This window comes from Cervus canadensis, chromosome X (assembly GCF_019320065.1).
Source record: "Cervus canadensis isolate Bull #8, Minnesota chromosome X, ASM1932006v1, whole genome shotgun sequence".
Taxonomy (NCBI): domain Eukaryota; kingdom Metazoa; phylum Chordata; class Mammalia; order Artiodactyla; family Cervidae; genus Cervus; species Cervus canadensis.
The window spans coordinates 43,182,386-43,207,756 of NC_057419.1; the positions used below are offsets into that span (position 1 = coordinate 43,182,386).

A 25,371-nucleotide genomic window follows, 5' to 3' on the forward strand; every position below is an offset into this window, starting at 1 on the left:
AAGATGGTAACGATATCCCAATATGCAATACAGAAAAAGAGACACAGATGTACAGAACAGACTTTGGGACTCTGTGGGAGAAGGCGAGGGTGGGATGTTCTGAGAGAATAGCATTGAAACAAGTATACTATCAAGGGTGAAACAGACCACCAGCCCAGGTTGGATGCATGAGACAAGTACTCAGGGCTGGTGCACTGGGAAGACCCAGAGGGATGGGATGGGGAGGGAGGCAGGAGGGGGGATCGGGATGGGGAACACATGTAAATCCATGGCTGATTCATGTCAATGTATGGCAAAAACCACTACAATATTGTAAAGTAATTAGCCTCCAACTAATAAAAATAGATGAAAAAAAATGTTAAAAAAATAAATAAATAAACTCATGTCCATCAAGTCGGTGATGCCATCCAACCATCTCATCTTCTGTTGTCCTGTTCTCCTCCTACCTTCAATCTTTCCCAGCATCAGGGCCTTTTCCAATGAGTCAGTTCTTCACATCAGGTGGCCAAAGTACTGCAGTTTCAGCTTCAGCATCAGTCCTTCCAATGAATATTCAGGACTGATTTTCTTTAGGATTGACTGGTTGGATCTCCTTGCAGTCCAAGGGACTCTCAAGAGTCTTCTCCAGCACCACAGTTCAAAAGCATCATGGGAGGAGGTAAATGATTGATTCTTTTCCTTGAGTAGCTGGGGAAAGAAGACAAAATCACATGGAACACCTAGAGAATAATGTCGAGCTGACATGGGCAAATATTAATATAAGTTGCTATGGTAAGAATTCAAAGTGGAGTGAACTTTATGTTTTGAACAGTAATAGGGGGTGAGGTGAATTTTTGGAAGGCTTCCTGAAGAAAGTGAGTCTTGAGCTGGGTGTAGAAAGTAGTTTAAGCTTTGCACGGCCAGAACTCAGAAGGCAAAGGAACATTTGAGGGCACATGGAGCCATGATGCCGGGGTGAGGTTGTCCTGCAGAGATCAGAGCATGAAGGCCTCTCCTCAGCAACCACCTCCTTCCAGCCTGGATTATTCCAGTGAGCAGAAGAAAGAGGGTGAAACAGGCCTCCTTTCTGTTCTTTGTGCATCTGTTTCATCTCAGGATGCTTGCCGGGTCCTCTAACTAAAGCACTCTTTCCTCTCCTGCCCCACCACAGAGAGTCACATGGTTCCCTCTTCTCATCTTTTCCTTCAAACAGTACCTTCTCAGTGAGGCCTTCCCTGACCACCTTATTTAAAATTACAATCAACCCCAAACCACCAACACTCCCTCTTTGCCTTTCCTACTCTCTTTTTCTTTCTGCTTTTTAATTAGAGTGTAATCACTTTACCATGTTGCATTAGTTCCTGCTATACGATGAAGTGAATTAGTTATATGTATACATATATCCCCTTCCATCTTGGACTTCCCTCCCACCCTCATCCCCCATTGCACTCCTCTAGGTCACCACGGAGCACCCAGCAGCACTTCCTTCATAGCACTTATCATCTTTTAATATGCCACATGATTTTCTTCTTTATGTTTTTAGCCTCTGCTTTGTTTATTTTGTTTCAGTCTATTACAGTGCAAGCTCCCAGGAGAGCAGAGACTTTTATCTGTTGTCACTCAGTACTGTGCCCCCAGAGCCTGGAATAGGTGCTTAGGAGGTGGTCAAGAAATATTTGTTGACCTATGTAATTTTAAAATTTCTTTTTCAAAAAAATTTATCTATTTATTTTGATTGGAGGATAATTATTTACAAAAATGAGATGGTTTTTGCCATACATTGACATGAATCGACCATAGGTAGACATGTGTCCCCTCCATCCTGAAACCCCCTCCCAGCTCCCTCCCACCCCATCCCTCTAGGTTGTCACAGAGCACCAGCTTTGGGTGCCCTGCTTCATGCATCAAACTTGCAACTGGTTATCTATTTTACATATGGTAATATATATGTTTCAATGCCATTCTCTCAAATCATCCCACCCTCTCCTTCTCTGAGTTCAAAACTCTAAAAGTCTGTTCTTTATGCCTGTATCTTGTTTCACACCCAAAAAAAAGAAAGAAAGAAAAAGAAGTATCTGTGAGCTAATGAACTGGCATGGAAGTCATTTGAGGAGAGGGGTGGACTGGTCTTTGCCTGGAGAGTCACAGAGAAGATCTGGCAGGTTACTGAACCCATCATTAGCTTACACCTGGTTTGTAAGAATCTCAAGTGGTTCCTGAATCTAAATATTTTCCAGAGACCTTCTTGAGCAGCGGCTCACAGAGCAGAGATCTAAGTAAGTGCTTGAGCTCTAAATGCACAAACCTGAGGTTAAATTCTGTTCTATTTGCATGCAAGCTGTGTGACCTTTGAACATATCACTCAACCTCTGTGTGCTTCAGAACGCATCTGTAAAGTGAAACATACAATTAGCAATTTACTCACTGGGTTGTTGTGAGAATTAATTTAAGTAAGACCATTAACCTAGTGTCTGGCAAATGGTATTCAATAATTATAATTAAAGGCTGGAAAGTTTCATGATCAAGAGCATTGGCTTTTGAATGTCTGAATTTCAATCCTGTTGCCACTTAGTAGTTGTGAGACTTTGATAATTATTTTACCTCTCTGTGTCTCAGCTTCTCCATCTGAAAGGATGGCTGTGAAGGTTAATGAATTAATACATGCAAAGTATACAGAACAAGGCCCGAATGGGGTAAACATTCACTCTCAGTTGTTGCTGTTAATGTTTGTTATTATAATTCCTGCAGAGCTTTGCCTAATGTCTCAGCCACTACCACAATCACCTTCCCTATTTCCCCCTACATGGACAGTTCTGTTGCAGGAAGAGGGACCCTTCAAGGGCCCAAGAGTGAGCTCCTGTCTAACACTTGGAAATGGATTGCCCGAGGAGATACACGGGCTGACAAAGTGAGAGCTTTATTGGGAAGGTGTGCCCAGGAGGAGAGCAGGAGGGTAAGGGAACCAGGAGAACTGCTCTGTCACGTAGATTGCAGTCTCAGGTTTTATGGTGATGATGTTAGCTTTCTGAGTTGTCTCTAACCAGTCACCTTGCTTGGTCTGACTCAAGGTCCTTTCTGGTGGTGTACATCTCTCAGCCAAGATGGAATCCAACATGAGGATGTCTGGGAGGTTGCTCATCTCCTCCCTCTTTCAGTTCAGTTCAGTTCAGTCACTCAGTCATGTCCGACTCTTTGCAACCCCAGGAACCACAGCACACCAGGCCTCCCTGTCCATCAGCAACTCCCAGAGTCCACCCAATCCCATGCCCATTGAGTCGGTGATGCCATCCAACCATCTCATCCTCTGTCGTCCCCTTCTCCTCCTGCCCCCAATCTTTCCCAGCATCAGGGTCTTTTCCAATGAGTCAGCTCTTCGCATCAGATGGCCAAAGTATTGAAGTTTCAGCTTTAATATCAGTCCTTCCAATGAACAACCAGGACTGATCTCCTTTAGGATGGACTGGTTGGATCTCCTTGCAGTCCAAGGGACTCTCAAGAGTCTTCTCCAACACCACAGTTCAAAAGCATCAATTCTCCTGTGCTCAGCTTTCTTTATAGTCCAACTCTCACATCCATACATGACTGCTGGAAAAACCATAGCCTTGACCCTCCCTCTTTTGGCACCTCCCAGATTCTCCTGGTTGTTTTTTGGAAGTAGCATTCTATTCCTTATCAAGACCTCCTGTTGTGAGAAAGTCAGGCTGGCCTGGCCAAGGCGAGTGGTTTCAGTCAACAGTTGCCTAACCTCTCCAGGCCTTTCCTCTACTAAGTGTCACTGTTGTCTGTGCCTCCCTCCAGCTTCACCCATGTGATGATGCAACCAGAACACAGTGCTGACACCAGGCTCCAAGCACTTAGAAATGAGAACACATTAACAGAGGAAGAAAGCCATTTGCCCAAGTAGAGCTTCCTGCCCTCCTCCCCCATGGGGTAGATTAAATTTCTTTTCTTCCAAACTGGAAATATAGATCAAAAGTTAAGCTTGGTCCTCCTCCTGTTTTGTCTTTGACTCGACTGGAGTCCTTGCCAAGAGCTGTAAAAATGATTGAGTTCTAGAGGGGCTGGGTGGCTGGCTCTGGCTCCCAGCCGTGAGGAAGGCAAGATTTCCATGAACAGCAGAGGAGACACGGAGAAGGAATCTGTTTTGAATCTGTTGTTTGGTCTTTTAAAAGTCACCCTGTACCCCTTCTCCTGTGGTTGTATTCCAGCCCTTCCTAGACTTTTTTCATTCTTGAAGATTACTGAGAACTGGAAGTAGCTTGGGCTCACCTGTCCTTACTGCAGAGACTGGGGTCAGCATGGGAAGTTCAGTTCATTCACTTAGTCGTGTCCGACTCTTTGCGGCCCCATGGACTACAGCACGCCAGGTTTCTCTGTCCAACACCAACTCCTGGAGCTTGCTCAAACTCATGTCCATTGAGTCGGTGATGCCATTCAACCATCTCATCCTCTGTCACCCCTTCTCCTCCTGCCTTCAATCTTTTCCAGCATCAGGGTCTTTTCCAATGAGTCAGTTCTTTGCGTCAATGTGGGAAATAAGATGGCAAAAGGGCATCCCATATGGGACCAAATTCAGGGTGGGCAGTCTTTGCCTCCAGAGAAGGAGGGTCAGGAGAAGGGCGAGAACACCTGGAACATCAGGATTGTCACTGTCGTTAGTGATGTGTGTGCCTGCCAAGCCAGCCCATCTCATTATGGGCCGAGAAGGCAGTTTTCAAGTGTCTTCACTGGCTTACATGGCTCAAAGGCTACAAAATAAGGCCATGTGATAATCAAGTTGGTTGCTGGTTGTCTGCAAGTTTCCTTTAAATTGTCACACATCAATCTCCGAGCCAGGTTTTCTGATTCTAGGAATTTACCCAAAGGAGATTAATTGATAAACATGGATTTATGGGTAAGAAGTGGTTGTATAAATGACAGGGCATGCCTCACGATCCTAAAACCATCAGCACCATCCATTTAGTGAGTGCATCCTATTTGCTATGTATCATTTGGTTTAATTCTTACAATACCCCTGTGAGATGGGTACCATTATTCAAAATCTAAGGATAGGAGTACACAAATGTTGAGCAACTTGTCTGTAGTCACACAGCTATCAAGTTTCAGAGACTGTTTTGAATCCATTCTTTGGTCTTTTCAAGCCACCCTGCATCCCTCCTCCTGTGCTTCTGTTTCAGGTCTTCTCAGACTTACATTCTTGAAAATTACTGAGAACTTCAAGTAACTTTGGCTCAAATGACTCCATCTGTTTGTATTTTCCATATTAGGAATCAAAACTGAGAGTTTTAAACAATATCTATTAATTGACCTAAAGTGAAAGTGAAAGTTGCTCAGTCGTGTCCAACTATTTGCGACCCCATGGACTGCAGCACACCAGGCTTCCCTGTTCATCACCAACTCCCAGAGCTTGCTTAAACTCATGTCTATGGAGTTGGTGATGCCATCCAACCATCTCATCCTTTGTCGTCTGATCTTCTCCAGCCTTCAATCTTTCCCAGCATCAGGGTCTTTTCTAATGTGTCAGTTCTTCGCATCAGGTGGCCTAAGTATTGGATTTTCAGCTTTAGCATCAGTCCTTCCAATGAATATTCAGGACTGATTTTCTTTAGGAGGGACTTGTTGGATCTCCTTATAGTCCAAGGGACTCTCAAGAGTCTTCTCCAACATCACAGTTCAAAAGCATCAATTCTTCGGTGCTCAACTTTCTTTATAGTTCAACTGTCACATCCATACATGACTACTGGAAAGACCATAGCTTTGACTAGACTATATATAGTCCATTTGACTAGACCATATATAGTCCACTAGACTATACAGTCCATGGAATTCTCCAGGCCAGAATACTAGAGTGGGTAACCTTTCGCTTCTCCAGGGGATCTTCCCAACCCAGGGACTGAACCCAGGCTTCCCGCATTGCAGGTGGATTCTTTACCAGCTGAGCCACCAGGGAAGCCCAATTCACCTAAAGTAACAATAATACCCCTATGACAAGTTAACATAGTTTTATGGGAAAAAAAGATGTTTTCTAAAGCAAACACATGAGTGAGTGGCATTGATTTTCATTTTTGCGTATCTTTCCCATCTTGCTGAAGAGGAAATAACTGGATTCTCCTATCTGCATTTGGCATTCAATCTGTTGTGATATGTTGCTTTGTCCCTGAGCTGGGGACTTACTCTGATATCTTCCCATGATTTCCTCAGATGAGACAAGCCTCCCTGGGCAATATTCTAAATAGTAATAATCACTGGAATGTTTCTACAAAAGCCAAATCTGAGGCACAAAAGTCTCGCAGTATCTTTGGTCATGTCAAACAAATTTAGACATTTTCCTACTTCCCCTACTTATTCCCTGAAGCTTGAAGACTTGAGTTTTTACAGCTCTAATAATAATTATTTCCTGGGTTTATCATAAGATTTCTGTAATTTTATACAACAATACAGTTGGCTCTCCATGTTTGCAGATTCAACCAACCACAGATCATGTATTATATTTATGATCGTGGTTGGTTGAATCCATGGATATAGAACTCACGGATACAGAGGGTCAGCCCTGGGACTTGAGAATTCATGGATTTGGGTATCTGCTGTGGGTCTTGGAAACAGTACCCAAAGACACTAAAAGATGTAATCGCTTTTATAAACTTAGCTAAGGTGCTACTTGCTTGGGTGTAAGACACCAAGGACTGTCAGTAAATGAGCACATAAAAAGGGTAAAGTGTTTTATTTTTCTTCATCATGGTGATCTTTGTACATTGTTTGGTTTCCATTTACTCACACAGAGCTCTTTGTGGTGGTCACTTCTCACTTTGGTTTTGGCTTTAGAGTTCTGAACACACCTCCTATCTAAGAACATTTCTGATTTAGGAGGGCTTTGGCAGCTGATCTCTGACCCCATCACGTTGCTGGAATGATTGCTATTTGGTGCAGCCCCCACTGTGTTTAGGACCCAGTTGAATGCCTGGCTTTCAGTGGGGGTGACGTCTCAACTGGGCTGCTAAGCTGGCATCTATCAAGTGCAGTCTTGGAAGCCACCCCCCTACCTCCATCATATCCTTTCCATATGATGTGTGCTGTACAAAGGTGTTATCCTTGAGAAAGGAGGGAGGGATGGTGGAGAGGTACCCATTTCACAATAGGTTGAAGGTTAACCAGAAAGGAGAAATAGGTCACTGTTGTTGGATGGGGCTCTCTGTGCAGGTCATGGTAACTCTGCCCTCACCCAAAAGGTGTTCTTCACCTTTTCCTGGGCCAAACCACATGCATCAGTTGGAAGTTCCCAGTTTCTGAAGCCATTGCCCTTATTTTCCCAGGAGCTGCTGTGGCTGTTGGTGCAGACCTTGGCAGTGACAGAGCAGGCACCAATTAATCAAATCTGCTGGGCTCACATGCTTCTTCAAGTCATCTGCTGGTGATTTCTGGCAGAACCAAAGTGTTTGTGAAAACAAGCACACTCAAAGCACTGAACAAGCTAATTGTCTGTCTGATTACTAATTTCTTCCCCTCCATTCTTGGTCCTGGAGCATGGAACAACAGACTGGTTCCAAATAGGAAAAGGAGTACATCAAGGCTGTATATTGTCACCCTGCTTATTGAACTTATATGCAGAGTACATCATGAGAAATGCTGGCCTGGATGAAGCACAAGCTGGAATCAAGATTGCTGGGAGATATATCAATAACCTCAGATATACAAATGACACAACTCTTATGGTAGAAAGTGAAGAAGAACTAAAGAGCTTCTGATGAAAGTGAAAGAGGAGAGTGAAAAAGTTGGCTTAAAGCTCAACATTCAGAAAACAAAGATCATGGCATCCAGTCCCATCACTTCATGGCAAATAGATGGAGAAACAGTGGAAACAGTGGCAGACTTTATTTTCTTGGGCTCCAAAATCAGTGCAGATGGTGACTGCAACCATGAAATAAAAAGATGCTTGCTCCTTGGAAGAAAAGTTATGACCAACCTAGACAGCGTGCTAAAAAGCAGAGACATTACTTTGCCAACAAAGGTCCATCTAGTCAAATCTATGGTTTTTCCAGTAGTCCTATATGGATGTGAGAGTTGGACTCTGAGAACCGAAGAATTGATGCTTTTGAACTGTGGTGTTGGAGAAGACTCTTAACCAGTCCATCCTAAAAGAAATCAGTCTTGAATGTCCATTGGAAGGACTGATGTTGAAGCTGCAACTCCAATACTTTGTCCACTTGATGTGAAGAACTGACTCATTTGAAAAGACCCTCATGCTAGGAAAGGTTGAGGGCAGGAGGAGAAGGGGATGACAGAAGATAAGATGGTTGGATGTCATCACCGACTCAATGGACATGAGTTTGAGTAAACTCCAGGAGTTGATGAACAGGGAGGCCTGGCGTGCTGCAGTCCACGGGGTTGCAAAGAGTCATATACGACTGAGCGACTGAACTGAATTGAACCGATTCTTGGTCCTAAAGGTTTTTGCAGCAAAAATGGGCTGTGCTTCCCATTTAAGGGGTGATTTTTCAACCTGCTTGTGGTTTTATCTCTTTCTGATCTCCTTTACCTGTGGGCAGAAGGCCCAAAGAGTCCAGGGAGAGGTCTTGGAGTGCCAGCCTTGGGTTACTCTGTCTTTGCGAGGTAGCCTGACCTGTTTCTTTACTGCGGGAGTTCTATCTCTCACCTCCTTTTATAAGTGCATCTCTGGGGTGTGGTGGGAAGAGGGACAAAGATTGATGGTGGGGAGCTGCAGGGGCCCAAAGAGGGAACTTAAAAGCAAAGAAGTTAATAATAGCATAGGAAACCTGCTGTAAACCAAATGTTTGTGCCCTCCCTCCAATTCATATATTGAAATCTTAACCCGCAGTGAGATAGTATTAAAAGACAGAGCCTTTGAGAGGTGATTAGGTCATAAGGGCAAAGTCCTCATGAATGAGATTAGTGCCCTTATAAAGAGACCTAGAAAGCACCCTTGTCTCTTCTACTATGTGATGACGTAGCAGGAAGATGGTCATCTGTGAACCAGGAATTTGGTCCTCACCAGACACCACATCTGCCAGTGTCTTGACCTTGAACTTCCCAACCTCCAGAACTTTGAGAAATATGTTTCTGTTATTCATAAAAACCCAGTGTATTGTTTTTTTTTGGGGGGGGGGTTGTTGTTGTTAGAGCAGCCCAAAGGGACTAAGACCAAAGATCTTTCTTAGAATTTAGGACATTGTGTGTCAAAAAAGTAAGTTCAAAGTCACACACCTGAGATGATATCCAACATTTATTCTGAACCTACTGTGTGCCAGCAGTCTATGCCCACAGGTCCTAGACACGCAAAAATAATAATTACAGCAGTGGTAACTGCTGCAGGAATAACAGCAACATTGTTTGTTGAGAACTGACAATATGCCAGGTGTCAGAGTAACTCACGTGAGTCATCTCACTTCATCTTTCCAGTACATCTATGAGGTAGTGACTGTCATCCCATTTTACACATGGATAAACTGAGGACAGAGAGCTTAAGCAGCTGAACACAGCTAGTGAGTGGCAGAGATGTGACTTGATCATAAGATTGGCTCCAGAGTATGTGATCTTGTAGCTTAGAGTCCAGTGGGTAACACAGAGTGGTAAATGCATGACACTAGTGCAGGGTAGTTAGTGTCAGGAGAGCTCTGGGACATGGAGAAGGCCCCCAACCCAGTTGTTTATGGTAATCTGGACATACTTCCCAGAGGAAGATGATGGGGCCAAGAGTTGTCGAGTTGGAAAGATTGATATATGGGGCCTAATGAGATCAAGCAACTTACTTGTTCCATGTCAATCAACTTTGGAGAGGCAGTGCTGGGGTGGGACCCACATGTCCTTTGCAATGAATGATCCTGTGGATCAAAGTTTTCAGAAATGTACAGTGGTAATGTACAATATTAGCATTAGGGAAAACTAGTCGAAAGGTATAAAGACACTTTCTGTACTGTCTCTGCAATTTCTCCATAAGTCTAATATTCTAAAATCAAAAGGGTACTTAAAGCGTAAAAGTCAACCAAGTGTTGTTCAGGCTTTGGAGCAAGTACAACTCTTGTACATTTCTGGTGAGAATGTAAAGTGGTAGAATCACTTTGGGAAACTGTTAAACTTGAAAAGTTCAATGTACAGTTACCATGCAGCACAGCCATTCTGCTCCTGGGCATTTATTCAAGAGAAAAAAAAAATACATAATGTGTGTGTGACAAAAAGACCTGTACAAAGATGTTCATAATAGCTTTATTCACAAGGAATCAAACCTGGAAACAATCATCAGCAGAGGAATGGATTAACAAACCATGGTGCATCCATACAGTGAAACACTCAGCAATCAAAAGGGACCATTGCAGCATGGATGAGCCTGAAGAACACCATGTTGAGCAAAAGAAGGCAGATAAAGGTGGAATCATACATACTGCATGATTCCATTTGTAAAAAAAAGAAAAAATTCTAGAACAGGCAAAACCAATCTATAGTGACGAAAAACTGATCAGTGTTTGTCTGAGGGCAGAAAGGGAATAGGAATTGACTGGGAAGGGGTAGGAGAGAACTTTCTGGGGTGATGGAAATGTTTTATATCTTGATTGTGATAATGGTTACACAGGTACATACAATGGGTCAAAAACTTCCCAAATGGTTCATTTAAAATAATTTCATTTTATGTGAATTATACCTTGTGAAAGTGTTAGTTACTCAGTCATGTCCCACTCTTTGTGACCCCCTGGACTGTATCCTCTGTCCCTGCAATTCTCCAGGCAAGAATACTGAAGTGGGTAGCCATTCCCTTTGCCAGGGGATCTTCCCGATCCTGGAATCGAACCAGGGTCTCATGCACTGCAGAAAGATTCTTTGCCGGTTGAAAAGTGTAGTAGTTAATTTTATGTGTCAACTTGGCTAGGCCACAACACCCAGATATTTGATCAAACGCTCTTCTAGATGCTTCTGTGCAGGTATTTTTCTAGATGAAATTATCATTTAAATTAGACTTTGAATAAAGCAGATTCCCCTCCATAATGTGAGTGGACCTCATCCAATCAGTTAAAGGCCTTAACAGAAAACACTGACGTTCCCCAAGGAAGAGGGAATTCTGCTAGCAGATGGTCTTTGGACTTGAACTGCAACTCTTCCCTGAGTTTCCAGCCAGCCAGCCTGCCCTGTAGATTAAGGAGTTGCCAAGCCTCTACAATTACCTGAGCCAATTCCTTAAATTAAATTAATCTCTCTCTCATCACTCCCATGCATGCGCGCACGTGCACACACACACACACACACACACACACACACACATTCAATTGGCTTTGTTTGTCTGGAGAATCTTGACTAATAGAAGAAGAAAAATAAGCCTATATGATAACTCTTCCCTGAGAACCTTAGGACCTTGTTGGAGAAAGAGCAATATGACCATAGAGTTTGTAATTAAAATTATTTCTGTGAGCACAAAATCAGTATGAGATGCAACTTTGCTGAATGACTGAGATTATTGTGAGATTTGGGTTGATTGTGGACCTTCAGTTACTCCAGTTTGGTTGCAAGATGATGTCAGAATACACAGCCTAACTTCTGACTCAGGTTTTCAAATCAACCAAAAGTGATTAATGTTTGTTTTCTTCCAGCATTAACAAGTTAAGTTTCCCAGAGATGTCTTACATGCTGCCATATTAGTAGTGATCCTTGCAGAAATATTAATATATGCCTTTTATCTCTGTGTTGAGGTATCCCTGCTCTCTTGGAAGCACCAGGTAGTGTAAACATGTCACAAAGAGAGCCTTAAAGTCATCTCTTATTGTGTGTGTGACTGTACTCTGCTTGCAGGATCTTAGTTCCCCAACCAGGGATTGAACCTGGGGCCATGACAGTGAAAGTTAGGAGTCCTAACTGGACCACCAGGGAACTCCCTAACTTGTCTCTTCTTTTTGCTTTGACATTGATCTTTGGGAACTCCTGTGTTGACCTAGTGTATCTGTTCCTGGGAAAAACTTGCTGGGCCCTCTTTTGTGATTCTCCCTAGAGATATTTGCATTCCTGCGATTGGTTTTCCTTCCCCTTCTAAATTGTGTAATACTTATAGTTTCCATTTTCTGACCCTCCACCATGCAGGGATGTCCTGGCTCTGAGATATTTGTAAGTACCATTGGCAAATGAGATTAGGTAACCTCACTTCTGTACTGGCATTTATATTTTACATGGTAAGAGTTCCAGTTTCAGAAAGAAGCTTCTCTGTTGTGTTGGGTGTGGCACCAAATTTATTTAGTAACAGAAAATTCTGCTGAAAATCTTTATGCTGAAAAGTTAAGTTCTCAGAACACAAGGAACTAAAACATTTGAGTGTCTGTCACAAACTGGTAGGGGGCTTCCCAGGTGGTGCTAGTGGTTAAGAACTCGCCTGCTAATGCAGGAGATTTAGGAGACCTGGGTTCAATCCCTGGGTGGGGAAGATCCCCTGGAGGAGGAAATGGAAACCCACTCCAGTATTCTTGCCTGGAGAATCCAGTGGACAGAGGAACCTGGAGGGCTACAGTCCATAGTTTTGCAAAGAGTCCAACATTACTGAAGCGACTTAGCATGCACATACTGATAACATGATTTTGCTTACAGCTATTTAACAGCTTAACATATTTAACTACTCTTCCATCGAAGTAAATGTTTCCTTTGAAAAATATCTTGTATCTCACAGGGCAAATCCTACCCCTTCAGGGGCTCATTCCCATCTGTGTGGAATCCTATCGCCTACCTAGATCATAACAACCTCTGGAGGACGATGGATGACATGGGACGAGAGGTAAAACTTCCACAAACTTGTTTGATGACATTTGTATTCTTCGTGAGAAGTTTAGTCCTTGAAAGAAGGTGAAACATGTTACCAATGCCTAGCACATTGTGTAGCACAGTGACTCACAGTAAAGATTTGTGAGATGAATGAATGAACTTGTTTCTAACCCTTGAAAGAATGAGATGTCCAACAGGCTCCTATTTGCATACTACCAATGGTTGGGGGCAGATTTTATATCATTCAACCTTCCTGTGATAATGTTTCTAATTTAGAATATCTTCAGAAATAGCAAATAAGATTTCTGGATCTTTGAGTCATCACCATGCCCAAACCTGCATCTCCTAAGTAAACACAGACAGAGTAAACACACCTGAAGGTCCAGTTTAAACATGATTTGGTGCAACTGACTGATCTTTGTTAAGGCATTGAACTTCTATATTGTTCTCTCTAAATTAGTAACTTAGTCGTTATTTGGAAACTGCCTGATTACAGCATTGCCTCCATTTATAGTAGAGGAAAGGTTGGCATAAATTAAATATGGATTGAGTGAATAGGAATAGGAAATGGATTGTGCAATAAAAACCACTATTGAAGGAATTTGGAATTTTGTTTCAGTTAGGGTTTTTAATACTATTGAAACGGTTATTTAAAATGGAAAATTGCATTTGTTTTTTCCCCTCTGAATCATCACCTGAATGTAGATTCCCAGTGATGCCCCATGGAAGGCACCCCTTGCAGAACAGTGGGACCTGATGACAATGAAGGAGTTGCTAGACAAGATCTGCTGGACAGAGTAAGACTTGCCATCAAGCACAAGCATTGACTGTGACCCACTTTCAGATGTATTTAGCAATTCCATTCAGCAGCTCTGAGATAAAGAGCTGTTTTGTGTCTAAAACCACAGTTGGTCAAGTGGAGGGCTGAAAAATATTGGGATCATGTCCTAGAGGTGTCTATACATCAAACCTACTTCTTTGAAATAGTTTTGCATCACAAAGGTGATATTGCCCCATAAAGTCCTCAGGACAGTCTAGAATGTGCCATCTTTTTTATTTAGAACAGCTTAAAGGGAGACTTCCTTGGCGGTCCGGTAGTTAGGACTCTGTGCTTCCAGTGCAGGGGGCACGGTTTTAACCCCTGGTGGGGGAAACTAAGATCCTTCATGGCATGGCCAAAATAAATTAAAAAAAAATAAATATGTTATGTGTTTTTTAAAAAAGGAACAGTTTAAAGATCTCATTTATCAAGCTGTTGAAGTAAAGAAGTAAAGATAGTTTTGTACTCCTTGCTAAAGGTCAGGTATGGAGATAGTGTATCAGGATATACATTTCAAACACCTATGAAATGGGGTGCAACTCTTTAAGGCTTTGAAGAGGAACTTCTAGAGAAGTTCTCTGGATCATTCACAAGTATCCAGGAAACATGGATGACTGGACTGACTACTCCCCATTAAGGAGATATAGGTAGCATTGAAAAAAAGTGCGCATGAGTCAAGTATTAAATTGCAGTTGGCAGAGTTGTGGAAGCTGTATAGACAGACAAGATGGAGAGGCCTCATTGATCTTGGACATCAGGGAAAAGGGAAAGGATTAAATCTCAAGCATGTGGTGAATTTGTGGTAAGCAAAGTAAGAAAATGGAATTGCAATGAGGGTATTTGCCCATGCTAAACAGCATTAGTTGGGAATATGACTCTGCGGTTGATAGCTTCATCCTCTAGGCATTGGGGAGGGAAGTTGGAGCTCTGGCAACTAAACGTGAAAAAAAAGATTTTAGGGATATCTGAATCTGAGATATGGAAATAATCAAAAGACATAAAATGTACATACTTTTTCATATGTAAATTCAACTTTAAAAATTTAGCTTAAAGAAGGAGAGAGAAAGGGAGATTCAAAGCATTATTATTATTCTTTTGGTCACATGGCTTGCAGAATCTTAGTTCCCTGAACAGGAATCAAACCCAGGCCCTTGACAGTAGAAGCACAGAGTCCTCACCACTGGATCACCAGGGAATTTCCTCAAAGCATTATTTTTAAAAGGAAAATCTAAAGGTCCTGTAATTGAAGATTGGTTAAATCAATTATGCTTTGTCTGAAAATTGGAATACCCTAAAATCTTTAAAAATTTTGTTGTAGAAGACTATTTAATGGCTTGAAAAAATTGTATTATTAAACAAATAGAAAAGCAGGCTATAACCAAGTATGTACAGTGTAATCTCATTTCTAAAAAGAAAACAGTATATGCATTGCAAGCAATGGACACCCATCAGAACTTTTTTTAACATGTATTACAATGCAAACATTTGTCCAAGTAATTAAAATTCTTCATCAAATACCATATTTCATGGTTGCAGGCTATTCCATGAAAAGTGAATATCATAATGTGTTTATCTATTATCATTAGACATTTTAGTTACTTCCAGTTTTTAGTCATTTCCATTATTATTATATAATAGTTTGTGATGAAAATGTACTACTCTTATGTCTTCAGCCTTTGAAAGCAACCAATTTTGAAAGAGTAAAACCCTTTTATTGTCATGAAATTATGCCTATTATTAATTACATCGTTTTAACACATGTGATTTACCACATTTTTTGAGAATGTAGCTTGTGATGCAAAGTATTTTTTTGTAATAAAATTGCAGTATTAAGTTTGAATTTTTATACATGAGATTTTCAAAATATAATGAGTATTTATTACCTGCATATATTTTATAACTCCTGTTATAAAAAACTTTTAATAAATTCATGAACTCTCCAGAGAGCCTTAAAGCTCATTGAAGATAAGACTAATTATATTTCTTTGGTTTCATAGAGATCTGAGTTTTTCTGTCATAGTCCTTGGCCTTGTCCTCCTGTTAGTGAATATTTAAGGTTGTTGGCTGACAAAATACTGCATTCTGAGATGCTAGGACTATATGAACACAAGCTAATTTTTAAATTTTTCCTAAGCAAGATAACTATGATATCATTTCCTAGTTTCAAAGGAAGTAACCCTTGGGAGTTCTCTGGTGGTCCAGTGGCTAAGACTCTGCTCTCCCAATGCAGGGGGCCCAGGTTTGATACCTGGTCAGAGAACTAGATCCCACATGCTGCAACTAAGACCCAGTGTAGCCAAATAAATATTTTAAAAATAAATAAAATAAAGGGAAGGGGACAACGGAGGGTGAGATGATTGGATGGCATCACCGGATCAATGGAGATGAGTTTGGGTAAACTCTGGGAGTTGATGATGGACAGGGAGGCCTGGCTTGCTGCAGTCCATGGGGTCACAAAGAGTCAGACATGACTGAGTGACTGAACTGAACTGAACTAAATCCTCACCATATCCAACCTACTGTGATTCAAACTAAAGTACAATCATACATTCAAAGATTAATGTTGATCATTCTGTCTGTTATTATCATTTTATAATATGCTTTAAGAAACACATCGAATTTATGATATAGTCGCAACTATGTAAATGTACTTTTTAAAATCTGTAACTAGAAAAAATGCACCAAAATGAGTCTAGGGGTTGTCTTTGGAGGAGGCAGAAATGTGGAAGATACTCATTCTCTCATCTTTTTATTTTTATGAATTTTCCAAATTTTATATAATATATATATATTTTTTCCACATAGAAAATATAGTAACACTTACCTTTTAAAAAGTCGACAGGGCAAGGAACACAAAAATATTATTGCACTCGCTTCTTTGACCTTCCATCCCTCAGATATTTTTCTTCTCATTTCTTTTCCCACTGAAGCTCCCAGAGTAAATCAAATAAAGCATTAGATATGGCCTGACCCTCCAGAGAGAATGACTTATACATCTCCCTTGATTTCAAACCAGTTATTTTCTTTCTCACTAAAGTGGCAACAGCAACAATCACAGCACCATTTTTATGTTTGATATTGGTTATCTAGCTAGGGCAATATTAGATTTCAGTTATTTATGACTCCCTTTACCTTATATTGTCCGAATTCACCTATAAATTAAAGAACAAAGGAAAAAAGACGTCAGGAAACAGCAAAGGATATTTTTATTTTGAAGTAATATTTTAAACCATTCTTTGCTTTAGATAGATGACAAAAATTGCCTCTGCAAAGAAAGCATGAGTCAGCAATTTCTGTCCCTTCAATTATCATGAGGAATCTTGCAAAACTAACTTTAAGTCACTAGAACATATATATTACACTATTTTCAGGCTTAATGATGGGGACTATCACAAAAGTGCTGCTGCTGCTAGGTCACTTCAGTCATGTCCGACTCTGTGTGACCCCATAGACGGCAGCCCACCAGGCCCCGCCGTCCCTGGGATTCTCCAGGCAAGAGCACTGGAGTGGGCTGCCATTTCCTTCTCCACACAAAAGTGCTACCAGGTGGTTATGGTTGCAAACATTGTCACAAGTAACTGGTATGTGTTATGTGATTCTACAAACTTCTAGAGCTAAAGTAGAGAGGTGTCCCTTGGTAAGTATTTGTCCCTTCGAGGTCAGCTGATTAATTATAAAGCATTTTGAGGTATTAAAAGCATGAGGTTTGAATCATGTATGATGTGGTTTACAGTGGTACCATTTAGTGAGCTCCCTGAGACTCAGTTTTGGGGCTTATGAACAGGGGAAAAATAATAACTGTCATTTTTATAGCAAATCAGTAAGACAGTGGGTTTAAAAAAAACCATGGAGTATGAAAGAGTTCAATAAGTAAAAGACGGTATTATTTATTCCATGCATTGTCAGCATTACCAGGTAGCAAATTCTGCATCAGATGTAAAACAACATGCAAACTTTATGTCAAAGTCAAAAGTGGGGTTGGTCCTAATTAAAGATATCCCAGAGTACACATTACTCCTGGTGAATTTTAGAATCTGTTAGATATAACTGAGTTGTTGGAATTGCATGAGATCTTTCACCTTCTGGTGTGGCTATAGGTAGGACATAACCTCTCATCATTTACCTGCCATCCTCAAGCAAAAGTTCATCTATTTTTTGCCTCCTCCATTCTTTGGGCTAGTCTTCCATTAGGTGGTAAAATAACTGAATAGGTAACTGTGACTAATTCTGTGCTTGGTACATCACCTAGCATATCCTTTGAGCATTATCAGTTCAGTTCAGTCACTCAGTCGTGTCTGACTCTTTGAGACCTCATAGACTGCAACATGCCACTTTTCCCTATCCATCACCAACTCCTGGAGCTTGCTCAAACTCATGTCCATCAAGTCAGTGATGCCATCCAACCATCTCATCCTCTGTCGTCCCCTTCTCCTACTGCCTTCAGTCTTTCCCAGCGGCAGGGTCTTTTCCAATGAGTCAGTTCTTTGCATCAAGTGGCCAAAGTATTGGAGTTTCAGCTTCAACATCAGTCCTTCCAATGAATATTCAGGACTGATTTCCTTTAGGGTTGACTGGTTTGATCTCCTTGCTTATAGATCATTTAAAAATAATTTTTAGGGAGAGGGAGGTGGGAGGGGGGATCGGGATGGGGAATACATGTAAATCTATGGTTGATTCATATCAATGTATGACAAAACCCACTGAAATGTTGTGAAGTAATTAGCCTCCAACTAATAAAAAAAATAAATAAATAAATAAATAAAAAAGAGGAAAAAAAAAATAATTTTTAGGGAGTTCCCCCTAGTGGCCTAGTAGTTAAGGATTCCAGGCTGTGGCACAGCTTCAATCCCTGGTTGGGAAACTGAGATCCCACAAGTTGTTTTGTTGTTTAATTGCTCAGTTGTGTCCAACTCTTTGCTACCCCATGGATTATATCCCGCCAGGCTCCTCTGCTCAGATTTCCTAGGCAAGAATACTGGAGTGAGTTGCCATTTCCTTCCCCACGGGATCTTCCCCACCCAGGGATCGAACCTGGGTCTCCTGCATCTCCTGCACTGGCAGGTGGATTCTTTACTCCTGAGACATGAGTGAAGCTCTGCAAGTTGTGTGGCATGGCCAAATAAATAAATAAATAAATAAAATGAAAGTAATGTTGAATTGATATTTCTCATCAATGTGTGTTCATTCAGTCATATAACAAGTAGTCTATTAAGTGCTGACTATGTGCCAGACACTATTTTATTAAAGAGGACACTATGGTGAGCAAAAAAGTTAAGATTCCCGTCTCACTGATGATATTCTAGTGTGGGAGACAGCAATAAAAAATAATAAACCAATAATTAAGATAAGACAGTGAAAAGAATTTAAATGATACTGTGGTAAAATGAAAGAGAATGCCAGTGTGCTGGGAATATAGAAGCTGGTGCTCACTTTCATGAACATGTAAGAGTTCATTTGGGGCTTCCCTGGTGGTCCATGGGCCTGGTTGCTCTGTGGCATGTGGGATCCTCCTCGACCAGGGATCGGACCCATATCCCACATGCCACAGAACAACTAGGCCCATGTGCCACAGCTACTGAGCCTACACAGCCCTAGAGCCCATGCTCCACAACGAGAGAACCCACCACAGTGAGAAACCTGCACACCAAAACTAGAGAGTAGTCTTTACCTGCTGCAACTAGAGAAAAACCCACATGGCAATGGAGACCTAGCACAGCCGAAGGTAACTATATAATTAACTAACTAAACAAAAAATTTAAAATTTAGTCTAAAAAGCTCATCTTTCTGAGGAGATATTAGAATAAGTAGAGAAGGTATGGGATGAAGTAGAAGACACAGAAATGGGTTAGACTACTTAGGGCTTTGAAGGCTGTGGTAAAAAATCTGAATCTTATTCTGGTTTTGAAAGGATGCCACTGGAGAGTTTTAAGCGGGGGGATGACGTGACTTTACACTTTAAAAAGAGCATCACAGAGGCAAAGGCAGTAAAAAGATTTTGGCTTCAAGCATGGTAAATAGATACTAGGTGAGGACAAGTGGAACCTTGTCCAGGAACCAGTCTAGAGGAAATAATTGCGATAACCTTGGCAAGATATTGGTAGTGATGAAGATGGAGTGATGTGGTGAGAAACAATAGGACTTCTCAATGGATTGGATGAGGGAGGGGAATGATGGAAAGAGAAATTAAAGTTTATTTCTCTAGTGTTGGCCTTAGCAAGTGGATGAATGGTGATGCCTTTTACTGAGACGGGGATGACTGGAAGAGTAGCAAGTGTGTGGAGAGAAATCATGTGTGTATTAGTTGCTCAGTCGTATCTGACTCTTTGTGACCCCATGGACTATAGCCTACTGGGCTCCTCTGTCCATGGGATTCTCCAGGCAAGAATACTGGAGTGGGTAGCCATTTCCTTCTCCAGGGGAATCTTCCTGACCCAGGGATCGAACCTGGGTTCTGCATTGCAGGCAGATTCTTTACTACCTGAGCCACCAGAGAAGCCTGATTCTGAGTTAGGTCTTCTGATGAAGGGGAAAATATAGCTCTTATTCCCCAAATCTCTGATGTCATGTTTTATAATATTAGATTCTAGTGACAAATTTCTGCAACTTGCCAAATTGCATTCCACTTAGCCAAGTAAATTTGCTGTTTGAATAATTTCCAGACAATGAAGAAGATGCTCCCCTGCATTTGCCAATGTTGCCCTTATTTCTTCCTGAGCAGATCTTCGAAGCAGCTTGCTATTCTCTTTGTGAACCTTTGCGTCGCTGCAGAGATCCATGAGGTCTCCGCTCTCTGGTTCCTGTGGTATGTGAAGCAGTGTGGGGGCACGACCAGGATCTTCTCAACATCCAATGGAGGGCAGGTACCCATTCATACCCAGACCATTCCAACAGAAAACCACCACTGCCTAATTGAAAGATTCCCATCATCCATCCTTCAGTCATGAACAGATGGAGCTGGAGGCACACTTGTGGCTTTTGGAATTTAAGCATAGCAGCTCAAAGTGACTTTTGAAAGGGGGAGTCTGTTGTTAGGTATCAAATGTGACAACCCAGTGGCCAATAGCATTTAAAAATTGGGCTTTTTAATGTACTTTTGCAATCTTCCATTTGGATATACATCCAATGATAGTTTAATAAGTTTGTAAGAGACTGGCTAATGAACTGGGTACTTCTTAGAAAGCTCAACGGAGAAAATCAGAAATACATTTTCAATTAAAAACACATGCACCATGTGGAATTCATTCATTCACTCATTCTTATTCATTCACTCATGCTTATTTCCTGAACCCCAGCCTTGTATAAGTGGCTGTGCTGGGCACTGTAGGAAATGGATTAGAGTTCTTAGATAATCTGATTGACAGCCACTTTCCTTTTCTCTCCTTACTCTTCCTCCCCCTTCCTTCCTCTCATCTCCCTTCTCCTTCTCCCCCTCTGTTCTCTTTCTCTTTCACCTTTTTCTTCTGAGAACTATTTGAAATAGTCTTTTTGAAATTCAGCTGAACTGAACATGTAGGAGGAGGTGGTCAGTTCAACTGTGTGTACAATCACACAGAACATTTTGAAGTGTTTTCCTGGGCTCGGGACAAGGGGGTGCAGGGAGGTGAAATGACCTCAGTGACCACAGAAACAGCAGGTACCTGACCCAGGGTGAGACAGACAGACTGTAACAGGGAGTAAGCTGGCCTGGGGATGGGTAGGCCAGCAAGGTTCTGAGACTGAGTGACAAGGAGAGGGGAAACAGGCCTAGGCAGGCTCAGGCAAGTGGTTGGCCCAGCCACCCAATCAAAGGATGCAGGTGGGACACAGAGTGGGGGCAGTGGCCAGGCAGGTGGGACTTGGGAGTCAGGCTGAGGATGTCCACCTGAGTTTGGAGCCTAGGAGCCCATCAGAACACAGTATGAAATGTGACTGTTAGAAAACCTGTGATTTTGTTGAAAGCAGCTTCCCAGGTGGTGCTAGTGGTAAAGAATCCACCTGCAATGCAGGAGACCCAAGTTGGATCCTTGGGTTGGGAAGATCCCCTGGAGGAGGGAATGGCTTCCCACTTCAGTATTCTTGCCTGGAGAATCCCACGGACAGAGGAGCCTGGTGGGCTACAGGCCATGGGGTCTCAAAGAGTAGGACACGACTGAGGCAACTGAGGACAGATGCATCCATCATTAGTTAGAAAACAATGGTGAAGAAAGCAGCCACGAGAGCAACAGGAAGCTAAATAAAATAAAACCTCACACAGTAAAGATGTGTGAGGGAAACTAGCAATTTGTATCTATTCTTATATTTCCTACTCACTTCTTGGGTCTTTTTTTTTTCCTTTCCAGGAGAGGAAAATTGTGGGTGGATCTGGTCAAGTGAGTGAGCGGATAATGGACCTCTTGGGGGATCGAGTGAAGCTGGAGAGGCCTGTGATCCACATTGACCAGACAGGAGAAAATGTCCTTGTGGAGACCCTAAACCATGAATTGTACGAGGTAACCAAGAGCCTTAAACCAGGTGGAGGAGACCAGAGTCCCATAGGTAACCAGAGAGTAAATAAAGCTAAGAACATTCCAGACTTCACAGACAATGTCTTTGCCCAAAGTGAAAAAGCTACCTCTATCTGAAAGAAAGGAAAAGGGAACCACAATATCTGGGGCTAAGTCAGAAGATTTATAAAATATATATTATCAATCCTCTGTATTGGGCTCCTGCAGAATTAGAAAACCAAAGAAAGCAATGATTTGATACATATTAAGTGCTTCCTATGTGCCTGGCATTCTTCTTGGAGTTGGAAACGTAGCAGTGAACAAAACAGGTAAAATTGCTTGCTTTCATGTGACTTACGTTCTAGTGAAGGAGAAAAGCTGTAATTAAATATATAGTTAAAACATAGACAATGCCAGATAGTGATGAGTATTGTGGGAAAAACCAAACAGGGAAGGGACGTGGGGGTGGTGCCAGAGGCGGGGTGGGCCACTGGTTATGCAATTTGAAACAAGGTCATCAAGGATGGTCTCACTCAGAAGGTGATGTTTGAGGGCAGAACCCAAAGAGATGACAGATTGAGCCAGGTGGCTCTCTGGGGAATAATTTTTCAGATAGACTGAACATCAGTGCAAAAGCTCTGAGGTAGGAGCAAGCCTGGCATAATGAAGTAACAGCAAGGTAGTAAAAATGGTGATATTAAGAGGATTGTGGGGAAGAGTAACAGAAGATGAGATCAGAGATGTGACAGGGGCTTCTCTCATGTATGGCCTTGAAAGTGACTGTGAGGAACTTGGCTTTGACTCCAAGTGTGATGGGAAGTCATTGGAGGTTTTGAACTAAGGAACAATCAGAGCTCATTTTGATTTTAACAGGGCCCTTCTAGTTTCTCTGTTAAGAAGAGATTGAGTGGGGGACAAAGGTAAAATGAGGGAGAAACATTGAAAAAAGAGCAAAAACAACCCACCAACAATGTTTTATCACACCATTTTTTTTCCAGGCTAAGTATGTGATTAGCGCTGTTCCTCCTGTTCTGGGCATGAAGATTCACTTCAATCCCCCTCTGCCAATGATGAGAAATCAGCTGATCACTCGTGTGCCTTTGGGTTCAGTCATCAAGAGTATAGTTTATTATAAAGAGCCCTTCTGGAGGAATATGGGTGAGTACTTTTCTTTGGTAGAAGGTCCAAAAAACTTGATGCAAAGTTACACATTTGTGTATAACTGTTTTTCTTAGCATGCGAGCATAAAACATTCATCCAGGTTCTAAGGGCAGTTCCATCAAGTAAAGTACATTGGCACAAACTCATGGTATTAACTTTCCTTAGAATATGATTAACTCTTTTTATGATTCAATATGGGCTTCCTAGGTGGTTCTAGTGGTAAAGAACCTGCTTGCCAATGTAAGAGACTCTGGTTCGATCCCTGGGTTGGGAAAATCCCCTGGAGGAGGAAATGGCAACCCACTCCAGTATTCTTGCCTGGAGAATCCACATGGACAGAGGGGCCTGGTGGGCTACAGTCCATGGGGTCTCAAAGAGTCATACACGACTGAGGCAGCTTAGCACAGCACATCATAATTCAATATAATGTTTACTTAATCCTTTCACATAATTTTGTGAAAATAGATTATTAACACTTTCTGATACAGTTTTTTTTAAAGTATGAGTTTATAGAGCCATTTACAAAGATGGGGATTCTGAAAATTTCCAGGCAATTTCTTGCTTGTGTCAGGATTCTACTGTGTAAAATAGATATTCAATAAGTGTGTTGCTCTGCTGGATAGAACATTACAGAGATGCCCACTAAAATACTAGATTCTACAATGATGGAAATGTTCCAGAGTGGTTCTCTCCAGTATACTGATCACTTGTGTTGAGAACTGAATACTTGAAATGTAGCTAATGAGACTGAGGACCTGAATTTTTCAATTTTGTTTCATTTTAATTGCTTCAAAGTCAAATATGAGAAGCCACACATGGCTACTTCATTTTAATTGCTTTAAAATTTAAAAAATATTATGCAGCCACTAAAAAGAAAGAAATAATGCCATTTGTAGCAGCGTGGATGGACCTAGAGATTATCACCTGACTGAAGTAAGCCAGACAAAGACAAATGCCATATGATATCACTTATATGTGGAATCTAAAAAGAAAAATATAGAAATGAACTTATTTACAAAACAGAAACAGACTCACAGACTTAGAGAACGAATTTATGGTTACCCTGTAGGGAAAGGTTGTGGGGAGGGATAGTTAGGGAGTTTGGGATTGACATGTACATACTGCTTTATTTAAAATGGATAACCAACAAGGTCTTAAATGTATAGCACAGAGAACTTGGCTCAATATTCTATAATAACCTAAATGGGAAAAGAATCTGAAAAAGAGTAGATACGTGTATATATATTAATGTATTGACTGAGTCACTTTGTTATACCCTTAAAAATATCACAACACTCTTAATCAACTTTACTCCAATATGAAATTTAAAAGCTTAAAAAAAGAAAAAAAATTCAAATGTAAAAAAGCCATACATGCGTACTGTATTGAACAGCACAATGCTAGAGTCTTCTCACATTTACCCTCATCACAGCTCCTTTTCTTCTAAAAGGAGGCCAGGTAAGAACAGTCAGTACCTGAGACTGAGGACAAAGGGAAGGGTGGACTGAAATGAGGACCTAGATTACAGAAGATGAGAGGAAGGTTGTGCTGCAGGCAAAGGGGGAAAGTTCCACATTTTTCTCTTAGGACAGTTCTTATTGTATCTACCCCTTTCCACCACATTGCAGCCTCCTAATCCTCCGCCTTTGCAGGACATTATATTTAGGACTGTTACTGGGTTGGTGCATCACTTGAGCAAGTAATCTATGTTTTCCAAAGAACCGGACATGACCCACCATGGAGAGCTTGCTGGTGCTAAGCTGTTTCCCTCCATGACCACAGACATTTCTCCACATCTTGGCATTTAAATCTACTTTATTATAACAAGTGAATAAACAATAGTTCCCTGTATGGCTCTATAAAAATGTGTCCAGTATTTATGCTGATAATAGGCATTTCCATTGTTTCCAAGTTTTTGCTATTATATACGATGCTGCAATAAACAGCTTCTTCCGTATCGCTCTGAAGATTTGAATAGGAGCATTTCTTTTTGATAAAATTTGTAAGGTTTATCATTAATAAGAGTTCAGAACTATGTAAAATCATTTTGTCAATTATATTTTTATCCTGTGCTCATTAATTTTTTTCTGCATCTGTTGCAAATATTTTCTTCCAGTGTATCATTTTTAAAAACATGTTTATGATGATTTCATCCTACTAGGAAATATATCTACATGGGGCTTTTCTGGACCAACCATTCTTCTC

The 25,371-nt window shown here is 41.3% G+C and overlaps 1 protein-coding gene across 2 annotated transcripts in view; it reads left to right on the forward strand.

Moving 5' to 3' along the window:
* MAOB (monoamine oxidase B) overlaps nt 1-25,371 on the forward strand; it is a 111,808-nt gene that overhangs the window by 65,249 nt on the left and 21,188 nt on the right. For both annotated transcript variants that reach the window (XM_043459423.1, XM_043459422.1), the window contains exons 4-8: nt 12,632-12,736; nt 13,429-13,520; nt 20,262-20,403; nt 21,862-22,011; nt 23,004-23,163. In XM_043459423.1, the coding sequence (XP_043315358.1) occupies nt 12,632-12,736; nt 13,429-13,520; nt 20,262-20,403; nt 21,862-22,011; nt 23,004-23,163 (649 nt within the window). The remainder of the gene's footprint in view (nt 1-12,631; nt 12,737-13,428; nt 13,521-20,261; nt 20,404-21,861; nt 22,012-23,003; nt 23,164-25,371) is intronic.